Here is a 23,575-nt window from a genome sequence, read left to right as displayed (position 1 = left end):
TCTTAGGGCCCACTCAAAACTTCCAAAATGGAATCTTTCCCTTCCTGCTCTGATTCTGTCTTGGTTTTGTTGATCCCTAACTCTGTCAGCACCTGAGCAATCATGGCCTGCAATTCCTCATGTCTAAAAAGACGGACACCCTGAGATCATTACCGTCCACCACCAGAATCTTCCCTTCATCCAGAGGTTCCTCATCCTCACCCCCATCCCCAGGAAAGTCTATTGGGAGCTCTGCTGGAGATCATCTCCAGACTCTTCCCTCCCACCCCAACTCCAGACACATAATTGGGTCTGGATCCATTTTGCTTTTCTTGAGACGAGGCCCAGGCAAAGAATCCCAGGAGGAACCCTTTTAGAATGAGAACCACTGGAGACAGTACCTTTCTTCACCAAAAAGACTTTGTGAATTAATAGCAAACTCTGGGGGAAAAAGCTCCTCATTCTCCTCCATGCCACAGCATGGGCCAGAAGATCCCCTTGTCTCAGTCAACAGAGCCCCTGAGCCCTCCTTGGAAGGTAGAAGCATTGAGGGATTCATAGAGCCCTCCCCCGCAGTTCCCTGCTGCATGGAATTAGCCTCTAAAATGGCTGCCATATCTGCTCTCAACATGTCTACCTGAGAGGCAGCCCCTGCAGCTTGAGGCTTTGGCTTCATCCTCCCCCATTTGACATCCAAAGCAGAGCAGCTCTCACCCAAAGGGCCCTTCCCGCCTCCCTCACACATATCGCAGAGCCCTGAGGTCCGTAAAATCAACTCTCAATCACTTGCCGCAGAGCACCAAGCACTGCCCAAATGCGACCAATTTGATTTTAAATGCCATGGGCCAAATTTTGAAAGGTGCGCACGGGCATAGATTTGTTCGCGCAACCCGGCGCAAACAAATCTACGCCCGATTTTATAACATGCTCGCGCTGCCGTGCGCATGTTATAAAATCCAGGGTCGGCACGCACAAGGGGGTGCACAATTGTGCAACTTGCACGCGCCAAGCCGCGCAGCTTTCCTCCATTCCCTCCAAGGCAACTCCAAAATCGGAGCAGCCTTGGAGGAAACTTTCCTTCCGCCTCCCCCTCCCTAACCCGCCCCCCAGCCCTACCTAGAACCCCCCCCTTACCTTTGTCGGGTAAGTTGCGCCTGCCTACTGGCAGGCGTAGTTTACACATGCCAGCCAACGGCCGGCCCACGATCCCAGGCACAGTGAAAAATGGCCAGTGAGCCTGGAGGCTCTGGCTATGCCGCGTCCCGCCCCCCAGACCGCTCCAGACCGCCCATACTCCGCCCCTTTTTGCAAGCCCCGGGACATGTGCGCCGCCAAGCCTATGCAAAATAGGCTCGGCGCGCGCAGGGGCAGATTTTCAAAGGTTATGCGCATAACATACGCGCGTAACCCAAGAAAATCTGCCCCCATGTGAGAACCAGAGCAACAATTAAATAAAAATAACTCCTCACCCTCCATGCAGCTAAAATTGCATCAAAAGAAGCCCTAACCACACCATGGGAGCAGCTGAGCAAACGTCTCCTGCTGCTCAACTTCAGCAGCTCCAAGCCGCTCTCAGCACTAACTTTTTTTTTCAAAGAATGTAAAGAGACAATGTCCCTCTAAAGCCAGGGTTTCCAAACTTTTTTGTGTTGGGGCTACATTATATATTACTAGCCGTTAAGCCCGTAACAACGGGCTCGGTCCGTTTCCTTCCCACTCCCTCCCCCTCATTCTCCCTCCTCCTTCACTCTCTCCCCCCACTCCTCTCATCTTCCCCCTCCCTCGCCACTTCCTTCCCACTCCCTCTCCCCTTCTCCTCTCCCCCTCACCCTCCCTCTCCTCCCCTCACCTCCTCTCGCACACTTCCACTCCTCGTCTCACCTCCACTCTTCCCCCTCCCTCTCTCACCTACCCTCCCCTCCATCTCTCGATCCCCTCCCCTTTACGATCGTCACAACCGGCAGATTCTCGGGGGGGGGGGTCCCGCGCGCGCGCGCGCCGCCACTTCTCCTCCCGCTCTTGCCGGCAGATCTCGGGGGGGGGCGGTGTTACTCCCCCGCTCTTGCCGGCAGATCTCGGGGGGGGGGGGGGGGGGTGTCACTCCGCGCGCGCGGCGCCGCTTGCTTCTCCTCCCGCTCCTGCTTCGCGGCCGCCGCCGCTCCGGCGGCCCCACCGCCATTTTTTTTTCCGGGCACGCACGGCTCGGACCAACGGGCTGGCCCGCACATGCGCGGTAGAGCTGCTCTCTACTGCGCATTTGCGGGCCGTCGGTCAGAGCCCATTTATAAGGTAGATTGTCTATGACGAGGGCTGGGGGCGGGGGCCCTTGGAGTTCATCATTTAAAGCACATCATAACAACAATACAATAGCAATAATCATAAGAATGGAGCTGAGCAGAATTAGGACAGTTCACAACATGCAAAAAATTATATATATTCAAACTCTGGTGTCACCTCAGTAAAAAAGAATCCCTCATTGCTAAACACTTTGTAAACTGTAAAACAAACTCCTGCAAAAGAATAAAAAGACACCTAGAAGCTTGCCATACCATATTATTATAGCAATGACTCTCAGGACTCAAACAGCAACAAACTTATTTATGAAAGGCAGCAATGCAAATATTACACAGGTCCCAGAACACTAATACACCACCAACTGGAATAAAAGAACAAGCCGGACTGTTACCAATCCCTACAGAGAAACTACATGCTAGCAGAAATACTGCACCTCAGTTACACATGCAGAACACAGGCTGACCCTAATACAGAAATAAGAGTCTACAAATTAAAAACAGAAACATGCAGACAAAACCAAAATAGAAAACCTGAAAAACCAGACTCTGAACAATGTAACTCTAAAAAAAGGGCAAAATACAAAAATATAAGAAATGCACATTCCCAAAGATGGCATATTTGGTTTATTTGGGATTACCGAAAAAGCTTATAAAAATTTTAGAACTAGTAAAAAAAATACTGCTATATGGGTTATATTTGGCTTACCATATGGTTCAATTTCAAATTCATATCATAAGAAATGACATTGGCTACCAATAAGGGAACGTATTTGTTTTAAAGCTTTGACTACAGCATATAAAACTATGTATTGGGAGAATTACTGTTTAACAGACAGATTACAGTGGTATAACCTGAAACGCATTTTGCATTCTGTTGGGCAAACGTTAATGGATCTTCCCCTGACGGCATCTTATCGATTAAAATTTACAACTGACAGTTCTTTTTCACTGGCAATTACAAAATTGTGGAACTCATTGCCTGTGGAAGTACGCTAAGAATCAGATTATCTAAAATTTCGAAAACAGGTGAAGGCTTTTTTCTTTAAACAAGTATATAAGAAGCAAATGAGAATCTAATGAGAATTTTAAAGTGCAAGTTTTTAAGTCTGTTTATTTTATATGTTGTATTAATTTTATTAATGGTTTTAATATATAATGTTTATTTGTATGTATTATGTGATGAATTTATGAATGTAAAAGCTGTAATCCTCCTTGGATTTGGAATTGGCAAAATATAAAATGGAATAAATAAATAAATAAGACTATATAAAATAAATAAATATATATTTTTAACCTTTGTTTGTGCACACCGGGTAGCGTGCACAAATGTACCCCCGCGCGCATAATATTTAAAATCGGCCCCATACAGTCCCAAAAAGAAAAAAATCAAATTTACAACTGATCATCTTCTTTTGAATTAATTATAAAATGTTTCAAAAATCTGAAGAAAAAAAAACAGGAGACCTTTTTGATAAGAATAAGTTGTGTATGTCTTGAGAGCTTCCTAAACTTGTGGAATGGTAAAAGAGAGTGGGCCAGTGATATAGATGAGGTTTCTAAAAACTTCTCCTACTCCTGCTTCTTATAGGATGGCCAACTGCCCAGTTCTGGACCAGACAGACCAGTTTTTAAAGTAATTGTACAGTGTCCGGTTATAAAAGCAAATGGACACTGTAATGTCCAATCTGCTACGGGGACCATGCTTAACCTGGCATTCAGAAGGAGAAGGGATGATCGGCAGAACACCAACCCCACCCATGAAAGCAGCCAAGGAAGAAGACACCCGTCACTCAGCATTCCTGTCAATCATTTCACTCCCCTGGGATGAGGGACAGATGCTTCAGCCAATCAAGCACAGTGCTATGCAGCCAATGGCAGGCGGTGCAGCCTGGGACTGGGAGTTCAATTGTCTGTTGGTGAGATTAATAGAGCTGGGATCCCATGGAGGAACACTTGCAGGCAGGGTGTAAAGATGCACGGTGATGCTGTGGGCGGACTTGTACTCCGTTTCTGACTTGTCACCAAGGTGCAAGTGAATTTTGTATGGGGAGGCCTAGTCTAAATGAGAAATGTATAAGAGAGGAAGGGAGTGAGAATGTGTGTAAGAGAGCATGTATAGGCAGGAACTGGAGGGTAAGAACATTAGAAATTGCCATACTGGGTCAGACCAAGGTTCCATCAAGCCCAGCATCCTGTTTCCAACAGTGACCAGTCCAGGCTACAAGTACCTGGCAATTACCCAAACACTAAGAAGATCCCATGCTACTGATGCCAGTAATAGCAGTGGCTAATCCCTAAGTCAACTTGATTAATAGCAGTTAATGGACTTCTCCAAGAACGTATTCAAACCTTTTTTAAACCTAGCTACACAAACTGCACTAACCATATCCTCTGGCAACAAATTCCAGAGCTTAATTGTATGTTGAGTGAAAAAGAATTTCCTCTGATTAGTTTTAAATATACTACTTGCTAACTTCATGGAGTGCCCTGCCCCCTAGTTCTTCTATTATCCGAAAGAGTAAATAACTGATTCACATCTACCCATTCTAGACCTCTCGTGATTTTAAAGATCTCTATCATATCCCACCTCTGCTATCTCTTCTCCAAGCTGAAAGCAAAATTGCTTACCTTGTAATAGGTGTTATCCCAGGACAGCAGGATGTAGTCCTCACATATGGGGTGACATCAGTAATGGAGCCCTATACGGAAAAACTTCTGTCAAAGTTTCTAGAAACTTTTGACTGGCACAGTGTGCCCAGTGAGCCTGTTCAGCGTGCCATGATATTTTCAGCCACAGGAGTCTCCCTTCAGTCTGTTTTGTAGCAATTAGCGTTAGCCAAAAATAAAATAATAAAACGTATCGGACCAAACTCCGCGGGGTGGTGGGTGGGTTTCGTGAGGACTATATCCTGCGGTCCTGGGATAACACCTATTACAAGGTAAGCAATTTTGCTTTATCCCAGGCCAAGCAGGATGCTAGTCCTCACATATGGGTGATTAGCAAGCTACAGGCTGAGTCATCTTTGTATTGGACCAACACGTTACAACTTGTGCAACAGGTACAACAACTGGTGTACTGTTGGGAAAAATGAGGCAGCCTGAAATCACGAAAGTTGGATGTGGAAGGAGTTGGGATTATACTGGAAACAAATTCTTTAAGACAGATTATCCATAGGCTGAATCTTGTCGTCCTTCCTTGTCGAGACAGTAGTGGGCCGCAAAGGTGTAAAGGGAACTCCATGTTGCGGCCTTACATATGTCAGCTATTGGCACTGAACAGTAGTGTGCTACTGAGGTTGACATTGCTCTTACTGAATGTGCCTTTACTCACCCTTGGAGAGGAAGGCCTGCTTTTTCATAGCAAAACTATATGCAATCTGCTAACCAATTGGACAGAGTTTGCTTGCCCACTGCTTTTTCAGGTTTGTTTGGATCAAAAGAAACAAAGAGCTGGTTGGATTTTCTATGGGCTGTAGTGCGGTCTAAGCAGTACGCAAGTGCACGCTTACAGTCCAAGGTGTGTAAAGCCCTCTCTCCTTGATGAGAGTGTGGTCTTGGGAAGAAAGTAGGTTAGATAATAGATTGAGTCAAATGGAATTCTGTAACTACTTTTGGCAGAAAATTTGGATGTGTACAGAGTACCACTCGATCATGTAGGAATTTTGTGTAGGGTGAGTATGTGACAAGTGCTTGTAACTCACTAACCCTTCTTGCAGATGTGATGGCTATTAAGAAAATAGTCTTCCAAATGAGAAATTTAACATCACAGGAATTCCTGGGTTCAAAAGGAGAATGCATGAGTCTCGTTAAGACCACATTAAGGTCCCATTGCATGACCGGTGGTCGGTATGGAGGTTTAAGTTGAATTAAACCTCTCATAAATCTACTAACTAGGGGTTGTACTGATATTGGTGCATCCCCAATAGGATTATGATAAGCTGAGATTGCACTTAAATGTACTCTTACAGATGAGGTCTGGAGACCAGAGTCTGAAAGATGCCATAGATAGTCTAACAGAGATGATGTAGTGCAGGAAAAAGGGTTTATACTATTTTGTGTGCACCATGTGGTAAACCTTTTCCATTTAGCACGATAGTTCTTTCGTGTGGAGGGTTTAAGTGAAGCTACAAGCACTTGAGAGACATTAGTTGAAAGATTGAGAGGTTGTAGAATCAAGCTTTCAACATCCATGCTGTGAGGGATAGGGATTGAAGTTTGGGATGACGCAACCTGCCCTGATCCTGAGTTATGAGATTGGGTGCTGTGCCCAGGCGAATTGGATCTCTGATCGAGAGGTCGAGGAGTATGGGAAACCATACTTGTCGAGGCCAATTCGGGGCTATGAGTATCATGGACCCCTTGTCCTGTTGTAGCTTCACTAGAGTTTTGGTTATTAGCGGTATCGGGGGATACGCATATAGAAGGCCTGAATTCCAGTGGCGAGCAAAGGCGTCCCTGGGTAAGCGGTTTCTCTGCTTGAACAGGGAGCAATAATTGTCCACTTTGTAATTCACTTGTGATGCAAAGAGGTCTACTGTTGGTTGGCCCCAACGTTGAAAGATCTTGGTCGCCACTTCTGGATCAGAGGTTCACTCATGAGGATGGAATTGACGACCGAGGCGATCCGCCAGTACATTGTGAATTCCTGCTAGATAAGTGGCCCGTAAAAGCATTGAGTGTGCTAGGGCCCAGTCCCAAATCTGTGCTGCTTCTTGACAAAGGAGATACGAGCCCGTACCTCCCTGTTTGTTGATGTACCACATGGCTACTGTGTTGTCTGTTTGTATCAGAACAGTCTTGTGGGAAAGGCAGTCCTTGAACGCATGCAGCACATAACGTATAGCTCGAAGCTCTAGGAAGTTTATCTGAAATGTGGCTTCGAGTTTTGTCCAAGTACCTTGAGTCTGCAGATGACCAATGTGTGCTCCCCACCCTAAGGTGGATGCATCTGTAGATAAGGTCACTTGCGTGATCGGTTGTTGGAAAGGTAGGCCTTTGAGCAAGTTGTTCATGGTTGTCCACCATAGCAGCGAGAATCTTAGTTTCTGAGTGACTTGAATTGGATAAGAAAGCGGTTGGATGGCTTGTATCCATTGTGTTTTGAGTGTCCATTGCGTGAGACTCATGGCTAATCTGGCCATAGGAGTGACGTGAACTGTGGAGGCCATGTGACCCAATAAAGTGAGACATTGATGAGCTGTTATTTGTGTGCGTGCACGTAGAGAGCCTGCTAATGAGGCTAGTGTCTGTGCCCAGTCCTTTGGAAGAAAAGCTTTTGCTGTTATGGTGTTTAATTCTGCTCCGATGAATTGTAACAGGTGAGATGGTGTGAAGTGGGATTTCTGGTAGTTGATGAGGAATCCCAAGGAATGGAGTAGAGTTATTGTGAGCTAATCGTCCAGGTAAGGAAACACGTGTACACCCTGCTTGTGTAGATGGGCAACTGCCACTGCTAGACACTTTGTGAACACTCGAGGTGCTGAGGCAAGGCCGAATGGTAGCACCCTGTACTGGAAATGTTGATTTCCTATTAGGAATCATAGATATTTGCGATGAGGAGGGAATATTGGAACGTGAGCATAAGCATCTTGTAGATCCAGAGAACAGAGCCAATCTCTTTTTGAAGTAGAGGTAACATGGTGCCCAGAGAAACCATCCTGAATTTTTCTTTTTTCAGAAATTTGTTGAGATTTCTGAGGTCTAGGATGGGACGTAGGCCTCCTGTTTTCTTTGGAGTGAGGAAATAACGGGAGTAGAATCCTCTGCCCTGCTGAGGCCGGGGAACTGGTTCCACGACCCTGGCTCTCAGAAGGGTGGATAATTCTGTTTGTAAGAGTGTGGATTGGTTGTTTACTGTCCAAAATGAGGTGGGTGGAGAGTCGTTTGGTACAGTGAGAAAGTCTAAGTGGTACCCCTGAGATGTGATGGAGAGTACCCATTGGTCTGTTGTAATGTGAGACCAATTGTGTTGGAAGAAAGCGATCCGACCTCCTACTGGCAAACTTGGGGTCGGATTGGTAGACAGGCTGCTGCTCTCTGGTAGTTTCTCAAAACCCCGATGTTGCTCCTGTTTGGGGAGGGGGTTGAGTCCTAGGTGCTCTTGGTTGACGAGACTGTGGTCTCTGAGTTGGTCTGGATGAGCGTCCCCGGGCAGGAGGTGGATAATAACGCCTAGGCCTATAATATGGACGCTTGGATTCTTTCCTCGGGAGTCTTCTTGATGGTACTTGAGACTCCTGAGGTACTGAAGATAGTTGTTTCAGGGTTTCTGAGTGTTCCTTTAGGAGGGAAACCGCTTCTTTCACCTTATCTCCGAAAAGGTTGTCCCCTACACAAGGGAGGTCAGCCAATTTCTCCTGAATTTCGGGTCTCAAATCTGAGGCCTTGAGCCAAGCCCATCTTCGAGCACTTACCCCTGTAGCTGATAGTCTTGATGCCATTTCAAAACTAACATATGCTGCACGAACCTCGTGTTTGCCCGCTTCCAGACCTTTATGAATTATGTCAGAGAAAGACTCCTGAACTTGCTGAGGAAGAGTTTCAGAGAGTTCTTGCATTTGCTTCCATAAGTTACGTTGGTATTGTGTCATATATAATTGGTAGGACGCAATCCTGGAAATTAACATGGATCCCTGGAACATCTTCCTACCTATGTTGTCTAGGAACCTGTTGTCTCTTCCTGGTGGAGTTGGGGAATGAGTTTTCAGTCTTTTTGATTTCTTTTGTGCTGACTCAACTACCACTGACTGGTGAGGTAGTTGAGTCTTCTGGAATCCTGGAATGTGTTGAACCAGGTATGTCACATCAGTCCTCTTGTTGACCGGAGATATGGAGCAGGGATGCTCCCATAACCTGTTCATCAGGTCTACGAGTGCCTCGTGGACTGGTATGGCTAAAACCTCCAGAGGAGGGTCCACGAACTGTAACACCTCCAGGGTTTTTTGCCTAGTGTCTTCCTCCGACTGTTATTGAAAAGGAATGGTGTCAGCCATATCCTTGATGAAGTTGGAGAAGGATAAGTCCTCCGGAGGGGATTTTCTACATTCCTCTGGAGGAGATGGCTCCAAGAGGACTTCTTCGGAAGAGGTATCAGTGTCTGTATCCTTCCATGTATCAGGTGTTTGAGGTCGAGACACCTTTGACATCGATGATTGTCCTCTAGGTTTCGATGGAAACAATGGTGATATTGGTGGTATTGGCCGTGGAATCCCCAATGGACCCGGGATTGGATCTGGAATCGGTGGTTCTTCGATGGTATCTTCTCCCCTCAGTAGTGGTATTGGCAGTTCCTGAGGTTTTGTAGGAATTGTGCCGATAATTGTATCTAATTTTTGTAAAATCGGGCATCGGCATCGGTGGAATCGATGATGGATGCGGAAATGTCATCGGTATTGGCATCGATGGCATCGGCGATGGAACTGGACAGGGCATCGGTAGTGGCATCGATGGATCCATGGACGGAACCAGTAGGGGCATCGGTAGCGGTATCGATGGATCCGGTAATGGCATCAGCACTGGTGTCGATGGAATCAATGGAGACAGCACTGGCATTGGTGCTGGCTTCGAAGGCAGAGTCGGTGCTGGCATGGAGGCATCGAGGAGCGCATTCCTGACTGCCTGGCGGATATAGCCGTCCAGTTCCGCCCACATAGCTGGTGAGACCAGAGCAGCTATGGGGGGAGGCAGTGAAGGCGATTCCAGTACCTCCGCAGAGCCCTGAGGAGGTACGGTTCCCGGCACCGGTATCGGTGGGGATCGTCATGGGGTAGTAGGCCTCAATGAAGTGTCCTCTCTCCGAGGTTTCTTAGACGGAGGTGCAGGATCCTTCGATGGACTGCCGGATATTGGGTCGGTCTCGGGATCGTGAGGCCTCCGATGCCGATGCTTCTGTTTGTGGTCGGTGCTTTTCTCGATGACCGATGTTGATTTTATCGAGGATATAGACGGGGTTGGTGATCTATCACCCGCTGCATCCGGTTGTCTTTTCTTCAGGACGACTTTGCAGACCACTCCAGCCAGAGACGACTGCATAGAGGTCAAAGTTGAAGATATCAATTGTAAATGGAACAGGTGTTCCATTTCTCCATCCTTCGGCGTCATTTCCGCACACTTCGGGCAGGTTAAGACATCGTGTCTCTCACCAAGACAGAGCACACACTCCAAGTGTGGGTCCATGATGGACATTGTTCGACAGCAAATCGGGCATTTCTTAAATCCCGTAGCCATTATGAAGTCGGACAGCTTCGACGACTTTCGGCTAATAAATGGTACGGAACTAACGGGAAAAAGAAAAAATTTACCGCGATGGTAAATAACGGGAGACCCCCTGCGGTTTTGAAGTTTTTCGGTTGTTTTAGAAATATGGTGAAATTCACCACAGGACTCCAATTAAGCGTGAGGCTAATTGCTTCGCGGAAAAAAGAAGACTGAACGGATACCCCTGTGGCTGAGAATATCATGGCATGCTGAGCATGCTCAGTGGGCACACCGTGCCAGTCAAAAGGTTCTAGAAACTTTGACAGAAGTTTTTCTGTACAGGGTTCCACTACTGATGTCACCTCATATGTGAGGACTAGCATCCTGCTTGTCCTGGGATAACAGCCCTAACCTTTTTAGCTTTCCTCATAGGGGAGCTGTTCCATCCCCTTTATCATTTTGGTCGCCCTTCTCTGTACCTTCTCCAATGCAACTATATCTTTTTGAGATGCGGTGATTAGAATTGTACACTGTAATCAAGGTGCAGTCTCACCATGGAGCGATACAGAGGCATTATGCCATTTTCTGTTTTATTCACCATTCCCTTCCTAATAATTCTTAACATTGTTTGCTTTTTTGTCTGCCGCAGCACACTAAGCTGACGATTTCAATATATTATACACTATGATGCCTAGATCTGTTTCCTGGGTGGTAACTCCTAATATAGAACCTAACATTGTGAAACTACAGCATGGGTTATTTTTCCCTATATGCAACACCTTGCTTTTGTCCACATTAAATTTCATCTGCCATTTGCATGCCCAATCTTCCAGTCTCGCAAGGTCCTTCTGTAATTTATCACAATCTGCTTGTGACTTAACTACTCTGAATAATTTTGTATAATCTGCAAATTTGATAACCTCACTCGTCATATTCTTTTCCAGATCATTTATAAATATATTGAAAAGTACCGGTCCAAGTACAGATTCCTGAGGCACTTCACTGTTTACCCTTTTCCAATGAGAAAATTAACCATTTAATCCTACTCTCTGTTTCCTGTCTTTTAACCAGTTTGTAATCCACGAAAGGTCATCGCCTTCTATCCCATGACTTTTTAGTTTTCTTAGAAGCTTCACATGAGGGACTTTGTCAAACGCCTTTTGAAAATCCAAATACACTACATCTACCAGCTAGTTCATCTTTATCCACATGTAGGATCATGGGATAAAATTATGCAAATCAAGGGCTCCCTTCCTCCCCCTCGTGTCCAGTCCAGGTCTGTGGAAAAATTGGCCACCCTAGACTCTTAAATGAAAACCTTTTGGATGCAATATAAACCAAGCAACTTTATAACAATATCTGACATCCAAGCCCCATAAATACATCTCGCTTTAAGAAACATTTCAACATAGCTAACCTAATTTTATACTGGAGGTGGAATTTTCTACTCAAAAGTAACACAAGTTTGCTTACCAATAAACAGGGTTCTCTGTAGACAGCAGGATGAATTAGCCATTACGCATGGGATGATGACATTCAACAGTATAGACACATACCCAGCTCTCAGGACTCAATAAAAATGTCACTGAGCGTTTGCAGGAGTTCTTGCATGCGCACACTTTTTCATGAGTCCCTCAGCTTCTTCCAGGGCTTAAGCTTTAGCAAAACAGATGACGCTCCAGGGAGGTGGGCTGATATTAAGAATGGATAATTCATCTTGCTGTCTATGGAGATCCCTGTTTACAGGTAAGCAAGCTTGCTGTCTCCGTTGTCAAGCAGGCATGAATTAGCCATTATGTATGGGGATTCCCAAGCAGAAGGAATGAAATGATGAAGCACTTACTTAAAGACAATTCAGCTCCACCAGAGGAGAGTGGACTACTGAGTGAACATGCTGTACAAAACTGCTTGTCCAAAGTTACTGTCTCCTTGGGATATGCTATCCAGACAGTGGTGGGATATGAAGCTGTGAACAAACGACAAAGTACTGCAGTAGTTTTGCAAAGGTTTTCAATGGAAATGGCCCTGAAATAAGCCAATGAAGTCACCATGGTTCTCACTTAATGAGCCTTAACAGAGTCTCTAATCTGTAAGCCAGCCAGTGCATAACTGTGCACTGTACAGTTCACTAGCAAATTGGTCAGATTTCATTTGGCAACTGCTTTTTCCAATCTATTAGGATCAAAGGACGAACAGTTGAGAAATTTGATGGTAAGGCTGACATTTTTCCTTCTGCTAATCTTGAGCAAGCAGCTGCTGAAGAATGGGAGGAGTTTGATGATGAAGAAAAGGGTGGAAGGGAGTTCTATGAAAGCGAAGTACTGCTATTAGGCAGAAGCTGATTGATCCTCCACTGCAGATGATAAATTGTAAGGTTGAATAATGCTCCTTAACCAGCCAACATCTCTTGAACTTTGTCACCCCTCTCAAAGTCTGCTTGCTTGCAACCACACAAGCCTTTGGGTCCCTATAGAAACAGTCAAAGTCCTGGCCGCTGTATCAAAAGTTTCACATACAAAACGGATCAGGTGGTTCTCATATTCCTCCATAAGAACATAAAATTTACCATACTGGGTCAGACCTAAGGTCCATCACCCTGTTTCCAATAATGGCCAATCCAGGTCACAAGTACCTGGCAGGACCCCAAAAGGTTGATCAATTCCATGCTGCTTATCCCAGGAATAAGCAGTGGAAAAATCTTGACTAGTACAGGATCTACAGCTCCCTTCACCCAGTGGAAATTTGAGAATCTGTAAAAGAGAAACACGTGTAAATGAAAAGGCTCATCTGGGATATGAACCCAGGACGTCTCTCACTCAAAGCGAGAATCATATCCCTAGACCAACAAACTACTATAAATACGATACATATATATAAGGGGGACGTAATCTACTTAAGAGACTTACTGCCTTTAAGATTCCCCAAGAGGTATTCCATTCTGTTAAAACCATATTCTTAAGAACCTCATGAAGGGGAAAGGCCTTGGGGGGATGCTTGCACACCCCCAGCAATATAGGGTCTCCTTTAGTCAGGTTCTCTGCCTTAGAGCTCAAAATCTTAAGGAAGGATAGAATATCTGAAATGAGGGATGAGCACTCCTCCTTCCTAAATAATTTTATCACCAAGGATTCCTCCTCCCTGGATGAAAGTTCCCCTTCATCCTAGGAATTAGCCAGGCTACTATAGTTAGAATTGTCCCCTGACCAAGATCCTTCCCTTAAATCCGGTGTAACTGAAATGGTTGAAGAACCTGAAACCCTTATTTATTTATTTATTTATTTCTAAAACCTTATATACTGCACTCCAGAAATCTGACCAATGTGATTGGTGTACAACCAAAATATAATAAACAAAACATAATCCAATTAAAACATGATATATATATATATAAACAATAATTCTGATTACATTATAATATGATCCATCTGAACAAAGGCTGATGCCACTCACTCACTCAAATGGAAAGAGCCAAGCCTCTTCCTGTCCTTATTCTTTTTAGTGCTGATTCCTTTAGGTCCCATGAGTACCTTAAGCAGGAAAAAAAGGAAAGATCCCCTGACCCCAGGTTCTGCATTTCACAGAAGACCTGGTGAACGAATACCACGAAATCCAGTGAAAACCCCTGTTGAGTTGAAGGAAATTAAGCCCAAGGTTCCTGGGCCTTCCCCGGAAGGCGTGGCCTTAATCCCTACTTCCCCAAAGAAGATTCCAAATGAAGGTTCTTAGGGATCAAGTTGTGATGAAGCTGTGCCAGAGCTGCCTCCTCCCACATCTGAGAACAGACTGGAGGTGCCCCACCCCCTACTTTAAATGAGCCAGGAGGGAGAAAGTGCCTGAGCAGCCCAGCAGCACCGGCTCAGGATCCTGGTCACATGATGGACAAAATCTCTCTGAAGAGAGAGCGGTTTTAAGCGGTGTACCGCAGGGATCGGTGTTGGGACCGGTCCTTTTCAATATCTTTGTGAGCGACATTGCGGAAGGGATAGAAGGTAAGGTATGTCTTTTTGCGGATGACACTAAGATCTGCAACAGAGTGGACACGCCGGAAGGAGTGAAGAGAATGAGACGGGATTTAAGGAAGATGGAAGAGTGGTCGAAGACATGGCAGCTGACATTCAATGCCAAGAAGTGCAAAGTCATGCATATGGGGAGTGGAAATCCGAATGAACTGTATTCGATGGGGGGAGAAAGGCTGATGTGCACGGAGCAGGAGAGAGACCTTGGGGTGATGGTGTCTAATGATCTGAAGTCGGCGAAACAATGTGACAAGGCGATAGCTAAAGCCAGAAGAATGCTGGGCTGCATAGAGAGAGGAATATCGAGTAAGAAAAGGGAAGTGATTATCCCCTTGTACAGGTCCTTGGTGAGACCTCACCTGGAGTATTGTGTTCAGTTCTGGAGACCGTATCTCCGAAGAGACAGAGACAAGATGGAGGCGGTCCAGAGAAGGGTGACCAAAAAGGTGGAAGGTCTTCATCAAATGACTTATGAGGAGAGATTGAAGAATCTAAATATGTACACCCTGGAGGAAAGGAGGAGCAGAGGTGATATGATACAGACTTTCAGATACTTGAAAGGTTTTAATGATCCAAAGACAACGACAAACCTTTTCCATAGGAAAAAAATCAGCAGAACCAGGGGTCACGATTTGAAGCTCCAGGGAGGAAGATTCAGAACCAATGTCAGGAAGTATTTCTTCACGGAGAGGGTGGTGGATGCCTGGAATGCCCTTCCGAAGGAAGTGGTGAAGACCAGAACTGTGAAGGACTTCAAAGGGGCGTGGGATAAACACTGTGGATCCATAAAATCAAGAGGCCGTCAATAAAGAGTGGGTGGCTCGCCAGAATGACGGCTACTGCCTGGAGATAATACCCTTATTCAATAAACATACACATGGTTACTGTGACTCCAACATCGCTCTAAGCTACAACAGCAAGAGGAAATGTGGAAAAAAGGATTCGCACTCACAAAGTGGGGAGTAGCTGGCTTGTTACGGCGGTTACTACCCCAAACCAAATAAGCCTGATACTTCACTTTCAATGCATATCCAGCATAGCTCTCTGCTTCAACGACAGGGGAGAAGAAAAACTGATACTTCACGCATATCCAGCATAGCTCTCTGCTTCAACGGCAGGGGAGAAGAAAAACTGATACTTCATGCATATCCAGCATAGCTCCCTGCTTCAACGGCAGGGGAGAAGAAAAACTGATACTTCACGCATATCCAGCATAGCTCTCTGCTTCAACGGCAGGGGAGAAAAAAACTGATACTTCACGCATATCCAGCATAGCTCTCTGCTTCAACGGCAGGGGAGAAGAAAAACTGATACTTCACGCATATCCAGCATAGCTCTCTGCTTCAACAGCAGGGGAGAAGAAAAAAGGATTCGCACTCACAAAGCAGGGAGTAGCTGGCTTGTTACGGCGGTTACTACCCCAAACCAAATAAGCCTGATACTTCACTTTCAATGCATATCCTGCTTCAACGGCAGGGGAGAAGAAAAACTGATATTTCACGCATATCCAGCATAGCTCTCTGCTTCAACGGCAGGGGAGAAAAAAAACTGATACTACACGCATATCCAGCATAGCTCCCTGCTTCAACGGCAGGGGAGAAGAAAAACAACCAATAAGGGCTGAATAACACAGTCTGGGTAAAACAAATAAGCATGGGTGTAGCTTGCTTATTGCGGCGGTTACTTCCCCTACTACCCATAACTAATCAAGCTTGATATTTCACTTGGTTGCAGCTCCATCACTGTTCTCTACATTAATGGTGGGGGTGGAAGGGAAATAGAACCAAAGAGCTAAGAGAAACAGATAAGTATGAGAAAAAAATGTGAAGCTTGCTGGGCAGACTGGATGGGCCGTTTGGTCTTCTTCTGCCGTCATTTCTATGTTTCTATGTTTCTATGTTTCAATGCCCAAAATGAGCTGCAGGCCCCATATCATACTACAAATTTTGTTTGTTTCAGGCTTCTCCCACCATTGCTAAGTGGTAACAGCACCACTACTCAGCGTCATATCACAGCTTCATTCCCTTCTTCACCAGATCTTATTTATTATATATGTTTAGCATACAACATCCCCAATACTACTCATCACCTCTACGAGGCAGGAGGTGAGGCACGGAGCAAGACTACTCTTGCTCCATGTCTTCCACTACTTGATGGGGATCTGACTATTTCATCAAGGGATTTAGCTTCTGGATACATAGGGGTTGATTTTAAAAGCAGCGCGTGTGCGTCCATCTGTGCGTGGTTCCCGGCGCGTATACAAGGACGTGCCGGTTTTTTATAACATGCACATGCCGGTGCGCACATGTTATAAAATCCGATGACCACGTGCACATGCACACCGGGTTTTAAAATCCACTGCTTTTCTGTGCACCCTCCGACTTAATATCATGGCGATATTAAGTCTGAGGTCCCGAAAGTTACCAAAAAAAAAAAAATGTGAAGGCGGCCCGCGGCTTGCGGGTCGAAAACCGGATGCTCAATTTTGCCGGCGTCTGGTTTCCGAACCTGTGGCTGTCAGCAGGCTCGAGAACCGATGCCGGCAAAATTGAACGTCAGCTGTCAAACCAGCTGACAGCCGCCGCTCCGGTCCAAAAGGAGGCGCTAGGGACGCACTAGTGTCCCTAGCGCCTCCTTTTACCTGTTTTTACCGCCGGGCCTAATCTGCATACTGAATCGCGCGCACAGGAGAGTGGCCTGGGCGTTCGCCCGCTCTCCCGTGGACTTTACTGTATCGGCCCGTATGGAATTGATTTTCAGCAGCCCTAAAGTTATCTGGCCATGATAGCCAGATAATGCTGAAAATTGGCATTAATCCAGATAATTTAGCCAGCTCTGCCCCGGAACGTCCCTGAGCTAGCTGGATAAACAGTTATTCAGCTATCTCGAGACTGGTCAGCACAACAGGATTTTCAAATCCCACCATTTGTTTGGATAAGTCCGAACTGAGCTGGACAAATTGAGAAACTGTGAAGGCAATGGCATAGGAATTTTCAAGCAACAAGGCAGATAGGGCACTAGGCCCCAAAAAGCAAAAATATTTTAAAAAGAGAAACTGGGACATGTCCATGCAGTAGCTCACACAAAGAAATACTGAAGGGCTCATGAGGCAGAGTGTGTGCCCTGAACTTCTGTACACACTCAGTAAAGTCTTTATTTAGCTCTGAGAGCTGGGTGTGTGTCGACATTGTCAAATAACACCATCCCACATGTAATGGCTAATTCATCCTATGTATCGATGGAGAATGTATAGCTCAAAATAACAGAACTACACATCTGTAGCTGAGCAATTCAAGATTACAAAATTTCTCTGGGTTATATTTAAATGATGCTTGAAAATAGATCTTAGAGGTGATTCCCCGGCTTTGTTTGGCAAATATATTTTAGTGGTTTTGTAATTCGTAATAATTACAAACATAAGAGTTAGTAAACATTTTGAAAACCCTGATATAGTCTAATGTAATTGTCTATAGCAAGCCTAGCAAGAAAAATTAACATTTCACTATGCAAGCATAATATTGTATGACTACAACAGTGTAGTTCCTGTGATTTAACAGGAACTTAATTGGTCATACCTGACAACAGGGAAGTGGCTGCTGAGCCACTGCAACCGATGTATGACTGTAAGTAGATTTGGAAGAGGGAACTGGAAGACGATGTGATACACTGACTGAAACTTGCGTTCTATTCTGCTGGACAAGTTGATCTCCAATAAAATTTGATCCTGATGCAACAGTCTGAAGTGGTGGCCCCAAATTATGATGGACTGTGCCAGAACTGACAACAGTGAACCGATTAGGTACCGGCATACTGGGCACTGAAGGTTGTCCAGTCGATAATGTAGTGAAATTTGATCTTCCTGGAGGGATATTGCCTTGACTGGGTGATAAATGTAATAAAGTAGGAGATGCTTGCTGCAATGGCAACTGTCCACCAACAATTTGAGATGTTCCATGACTTACTATAACTTGGTTTCCAGGACCTGTGAATGTCTGACCAGATACCAGTTGTACACCAGCATTCTGGTTGTTCAGCATCTGTCCGGTATAAGACTGGTTGGCCCTGACTAGGCTGGTAGAGTTTCTGTTCAGCATAACATGGTCAGCAGGAACTTGACTGGGAACAAGATGTGTTGGTTGTGTCTGAAGAAGTTGTCCGTTTATGGTCTGGACATGGTGAACTGAGTTAGAATTTACTGAGAGGCCTGTAGGAATAAGAAACTGATTTTGATGCATGTGAGGCTGTCCCATAGGAGAATGGATAACAATGTTACCTCCTGTATTACCGCCTGTTTGTGGAGTGACTGATTTTCTTGAATTTTGTTGACTACCAATATTAGCATTCATCTGAGGACCAGCTACTGAACTCTGAGGCGAATGTGCTGAAGTGAAAGGAATTCCTTGCGGTATATGATGTTGCTGTATTCCTAAGTTATTCACACTGTAAGCTGTTTGCTGACCCATCTGAATAGGTTTTGGTTGGATATTAATAGGTATTTTATTAGCATTTGGAGCTAAACCTCTCTGTATAATAATGTTATGGACAGGCAAAGATGTCTGAAAATTAGCACTGCCAAATGGAACAGTTAGCGTCTGTCCTGCTGGGTTTGAATTTGAATTTCCAAACATTGAATTTCCATTAGGAGTCTGTCTGTGAACTAATAGTCCACCACTCATATTTGCAGATGCTTGCTGCCCACTGCCTTTCAATATAATTTGAGATCCATCAGGATTATTAATGGTCATCATAGAAGGTGGATTGTTAAATGAACCAATTAACTGTATTTGCCCAGATCCACTAATCTGATTAGTACTGGACAAATGTTGACTGGGAACACTAATTCCCACCTGTTGCATAAAACCATGTTGCACACCAACTGTATTGCTTGCAAAAGATGCTCCAACTGGATGTTGAACAACAGGCACATGAGTAAGTCCTATGGGATGCAGTGTCTGACCTGAGTAATTAGAAACATTAGAAGCCTGAGTAAAGGGTGTTGAGGAGGAAGGATGAAGCTGAGATTGAGTAAACTGTTGGTTAGAACCTATACTGGCATCCAAATATGCCTCTTCTGCCAAATTCTGTTCTGTAATATTGGCCTCCTGCAGGGATTTCTGAAGAATATCGAAAGGTTGATCCTCACTGAGATCAGGTAAAGAAGAAGATTCAAGGTCATCTTCAAGAAACTGAAGGCTACTTGATAATTGCAGTCCATCACTGGATCCTTCTCCAAGTTGAATGCTTCCTCCTTTGATGGATGACTTAGGATCAGTATTCTGTAATAAGAAACAGCCATCAAAATTTGTGCTGTTAAAAGTATAACAAGGTGCATTAAGTTGGTCATAATTATTTTCTGTAGAAAATCTTCACATAATATCCCCATTACTAATTCTGCTTTACACATCAGTTGTAGACAGGGGAAATGTACATAACCTGACAATGGATACATGCCATCATGAATTTTTTTTTTTAATTTAACAATTTACTCTTACAGAATTCACTCTGCGAAGACTCAGACATAAGAGAGGTAAAAATCTGCATATAAATATTTTCAGATGAAACTAATCCAAAAAAGATATTTTTAGAAAGGATATTAACACACTATATCAAGAATGATCCTTTCACTAAAAATAAATAGATTGATAATATCAATGAAAGACCATCATAACAGGCATCATCAGGTATTTGCATTTACATGCTTAGTCCATCAGCCTCATATATAATCATGTAACAGTCTATCTTGTAATTTTTATTTCATTTTCACCATTTTGTGAGTGCAAGAGATGCTGCTAACCATGAAAATAATTTATGAGTTGGACTATTCCCCTAAAGAAGAACTGTTGGTTCGAAAAACAGTCCTGAGTCGGGCGAATTGAAGGGGCATTATGAAGGCAGAGGTTGTATAACCATTAGCATTATTACTGCAATAAGGACAACAAAAGAAGAATATAATTGTTTTGTGATGTTTTTCAACTATTGAGAACTGACAAAGAGATTTTAGTGCATAAAATAATGAAACAAAAATGATAAGCAAGACTATTACATAAGACCAATGATTATGTATGAGGCTGATGAACTAAGCATGTAAATGCAAATACCTGATAATGCCTGTTATGATGGTCTTACATTGATATTATTGATCTATTTATTTTTAGTGAAAGGATCATTCTTGATATAGTATAAATATTTTCAATCAGCGTACTTACGCTGGAGTTGGCAAAAATAGAATTTGAGTTGGTTGCAGGATATTCTACACTAGTCAAGTCATCGTCGGTCTGTAAATTGGCAAATAAAATAGAATAAAAGTTAATAATCATCAATCATTCCTCTCATTGAAATACTGTTAGAATACGCTGACTACTTACAGATTTACTGCTAGGTCCATGTAGAAAATAATTTAATGCCTGAGGATCTCTTTAAAAAAGAAAAAGAAAATAATGTCATTCTTATTAGAAATATTTGAAATTTTCACTGAGGTCTAATATTCAGCAGATCAGTGAGCAGGAAAGTTACTTGAATAACTTGAATAACAGATATTCAGCAAAACATAGCTGGATAAGTGTTCCACTGAATACCTGGTTAAAATTCACCGGATAAAGTTATCCAGGTCACTTTAGGACAGGTATTTTTCCCACCAGACTTACCCAGCTGACTTTAGCCAAGGAGTACTGAATTACCAGCACTTACTGGCTAAAATGTAACCATGCCCTCAGAACTCCTCCATCACTGCCTCTTTTTATCCAGCTAAATTTTGTCCAGGTAAAAATTTAGCTGGTCAGTGAGGAAATTCTGAAATCTTAGTTTTCTGTCCAGATATTTCATAAGTTACCCTGATAAATCTTTGAATATCGACCTCACTGTATTTATGCCATTATGAGAGCAATTTTCTAAGGGATCTAGCCAGCTAAGGAGTTAGCTGGCTAATTCTAAGCATCTGAAAATATCCCAACATAGGACAGCTAAATATAGCTGCTTAGTTTCACTAGGTGACTATACTTTAACCATTCAAATTTGGCATTTCAGGAAATGGGTTTGGGTCAGAGGAAAGCAAAATTGCTTACCTATATATAACAAAGGGCTTCCCAAACCTGTCCTGGGGACCCCACAGCCAGTCGGGTTATCAGGATATCCACAATAAATGTACATGAGGTAAATGTGCATATACTGAGTCTCCATGATATGTAAATTAATCTCATTCATATATTCATTATGGATATCCTGAAAACCCAACTGGTTGTGGGGTACCCAGGGCAGATTTGGGAAGTCCTGCTAGAACATGTATTCTCCATAGACAGCAGGATAACTGAGCCATGCAACTGGGTGATATCATCTGATGGTGCTAATGCAAAACATGCTCTCTCAGTGTTCAGAAAGTTCTAGAAGTCTTTCTGAGCATGCGTGGGCATTCTTGTGCAGCCGCTGCCACAAGAGTATCCTCAGTCTTTTTACAAGTTAAGCTTCAACTCTATGGAAAGATGGGTGGGATTGCCACAAGAGTATACTCGGTCTTTTTACAAGCTAAACTTCAACTCTGTGGAAGGTGGGTGAGATTGTGTGGCTGAATTGTCCTGTTGGTCTACAAAGAACACCTGTTAGAGGTAAGCAATTTTGCTTTCTCTGGGAACAAGCAGGACTAATTTCAACCACTCAAGTGGGGATTTCCAAGTTGAGGACTGCAATCTAGAATTTAGAGTGGATAGAGACAGAGTTGAAGTAATTAGTTAAATAAGCTTTTAAGTACTATCTGGGCAAAATTATTATACCTTTGGGGGTTGTCTTCTCGTAAGAACATAAGAACATAATACTTAACAAAATACTTAACAAAAGTGTGAACAAAGAAGAGTCACATGAGCAGTAATCCCAGGCAGACCTTTCTGACTGGGCTCCAGGTGCTATTCCCCATCCATCCATGGAAATCTCAGACATCGGAGGCTCTATAACCTCAAAAATTGATAACTGCAATGAGTCTTATGTCCATTGACCGATATATGAATAAATCACTGGGTGGGATGCCGGGGAAGATTGGCAAAATAAAGAGAAAAGTAGAGTCTAGTTGGGGACAAAAGGACCACCAGAAAGGAAAAGACTACACAAGGCCTTTTTGAAGAGATGGCAATCCAAGAAATCACAACAGTGACAGCAGCAATCATGGGTATGCTAGACACAATTTCAAACCAAATTAACAATTTAAAAAACTCTCTGTCTGATCTTTGGACCTGTCTAGGTGCTGTTGAAGGCCGAATATCAGTGATAGAAGATAACGCTCTAGCAGCGACGGAGAAGATGCAGAAGCTAGCAAAGTTTGTGCTGGAGCAGGAGGGAAAAAATCAGCAAACTAGAAAATCACTCCCACCACAATAATTTAAGATTTGTGGGGTTCGTTGAGGATATAGAGGATTCTAAATTGGCGAACATATTCACTATGTGGCTACCTGAAGTATTGGGCTTAATAGAGCAGCTAAGTCCCCTGGCTATTAAAAGAGCACATAAAATAGGGGTGAAAAAACTGGCAATCGGCAACCTAGAGTGGTAATAGGGTGATTGTTAAATTTTGCACACAAGCAGCCAAACCTGCAGGCCTATAAAAATAATCCTCAATTGCAGTATCAAAACAACAAAATCAATATTTTCCAAGACTATTCTCTCAAAGTCTCTACCCAATGAAAGGCATTTGTCCCCATTTGCTCTACACTGGTTGAAAAGCAAATTCGTTTTGCACTGCAGTTTCCTACTCATTTAAGAATATGGCGTGGAGGTGAAATGCATTTGATAGCATAGAAGCTGCAAAGGTATTTGTGGACTCAATGTCTCGTTTCACTTTCTATATGAGTGGCACTGGCTGAGACTATGATTGCTTGAAGCTGACAATGCCATTTAAACTATCTGGAATTATAGTTGAATTTTACTTATTGCTTTACTAGCTTAGTAGCAAATGAAGGGAGAAGACAGCTGTTTAGGCATGTGATCTGAAGCCTTCTGTGAAATTTGCTGAAAAGCAGTGAATTTCCATGAAGACCAAAATGCAACGGAGATCTGCAAATATCATCATTCTGTCACATCTTTGTGCTAATCAATCTTTCTAATTTTATA

The 23,575-nt window shown here is 43.8% G+C and overlaps 1 protein-coding gene across 1 annotated transcript in view; it reads right to left on the bottom strand.

Annotated features, from left to right (window-relative positions):
* BICRAL (BRD4 interacting chromatin remodeling complex associated protein like) overlaps positions 1-23,575 on the bottom strand; it is a 214,540-nt gene that overhangs the window by 141,491 nt on the left and 49,474 nt on the right. The window contains exons 3-5 of the mRNA XM_029593306.1: positions 20,851-20,899; positions 20,692-20,760; positions 18,061-19,761 (exon numbers count right to left, since the gene is read on the bottom strand). Of these exons, the coding sequence (XP_029449166.1) occupies positions 18,061-19,761; positions 20,692-20,760; positions 20,851-20,899 (1,819 nt within the window). The remainder of the gene's footprint in view (positions 1-18,060; positions 19,762-20,691; positions 20,761-20,850; positions 20,900-23,575) is intronic.

This window comes from Rhinatrema bivittatum, chromosome 3, assembly GCF_901001135.1.
Source record: "Rhinatrema bivittatum chromosome 3, aRhiBiv1.1, whole genome shotgun sequence".
NCBI classification, from domain to species: domain Eukaryota; kingdom Metazoa; phylum Chordata; class Amphibia; order Gymnophiona; family Rhinatrematidae; genus Rhinatrema; species Rhinatrema bivittatum.
This window is presented reverse-complemented; position numbering and strand designations above follow the sequence as displayed.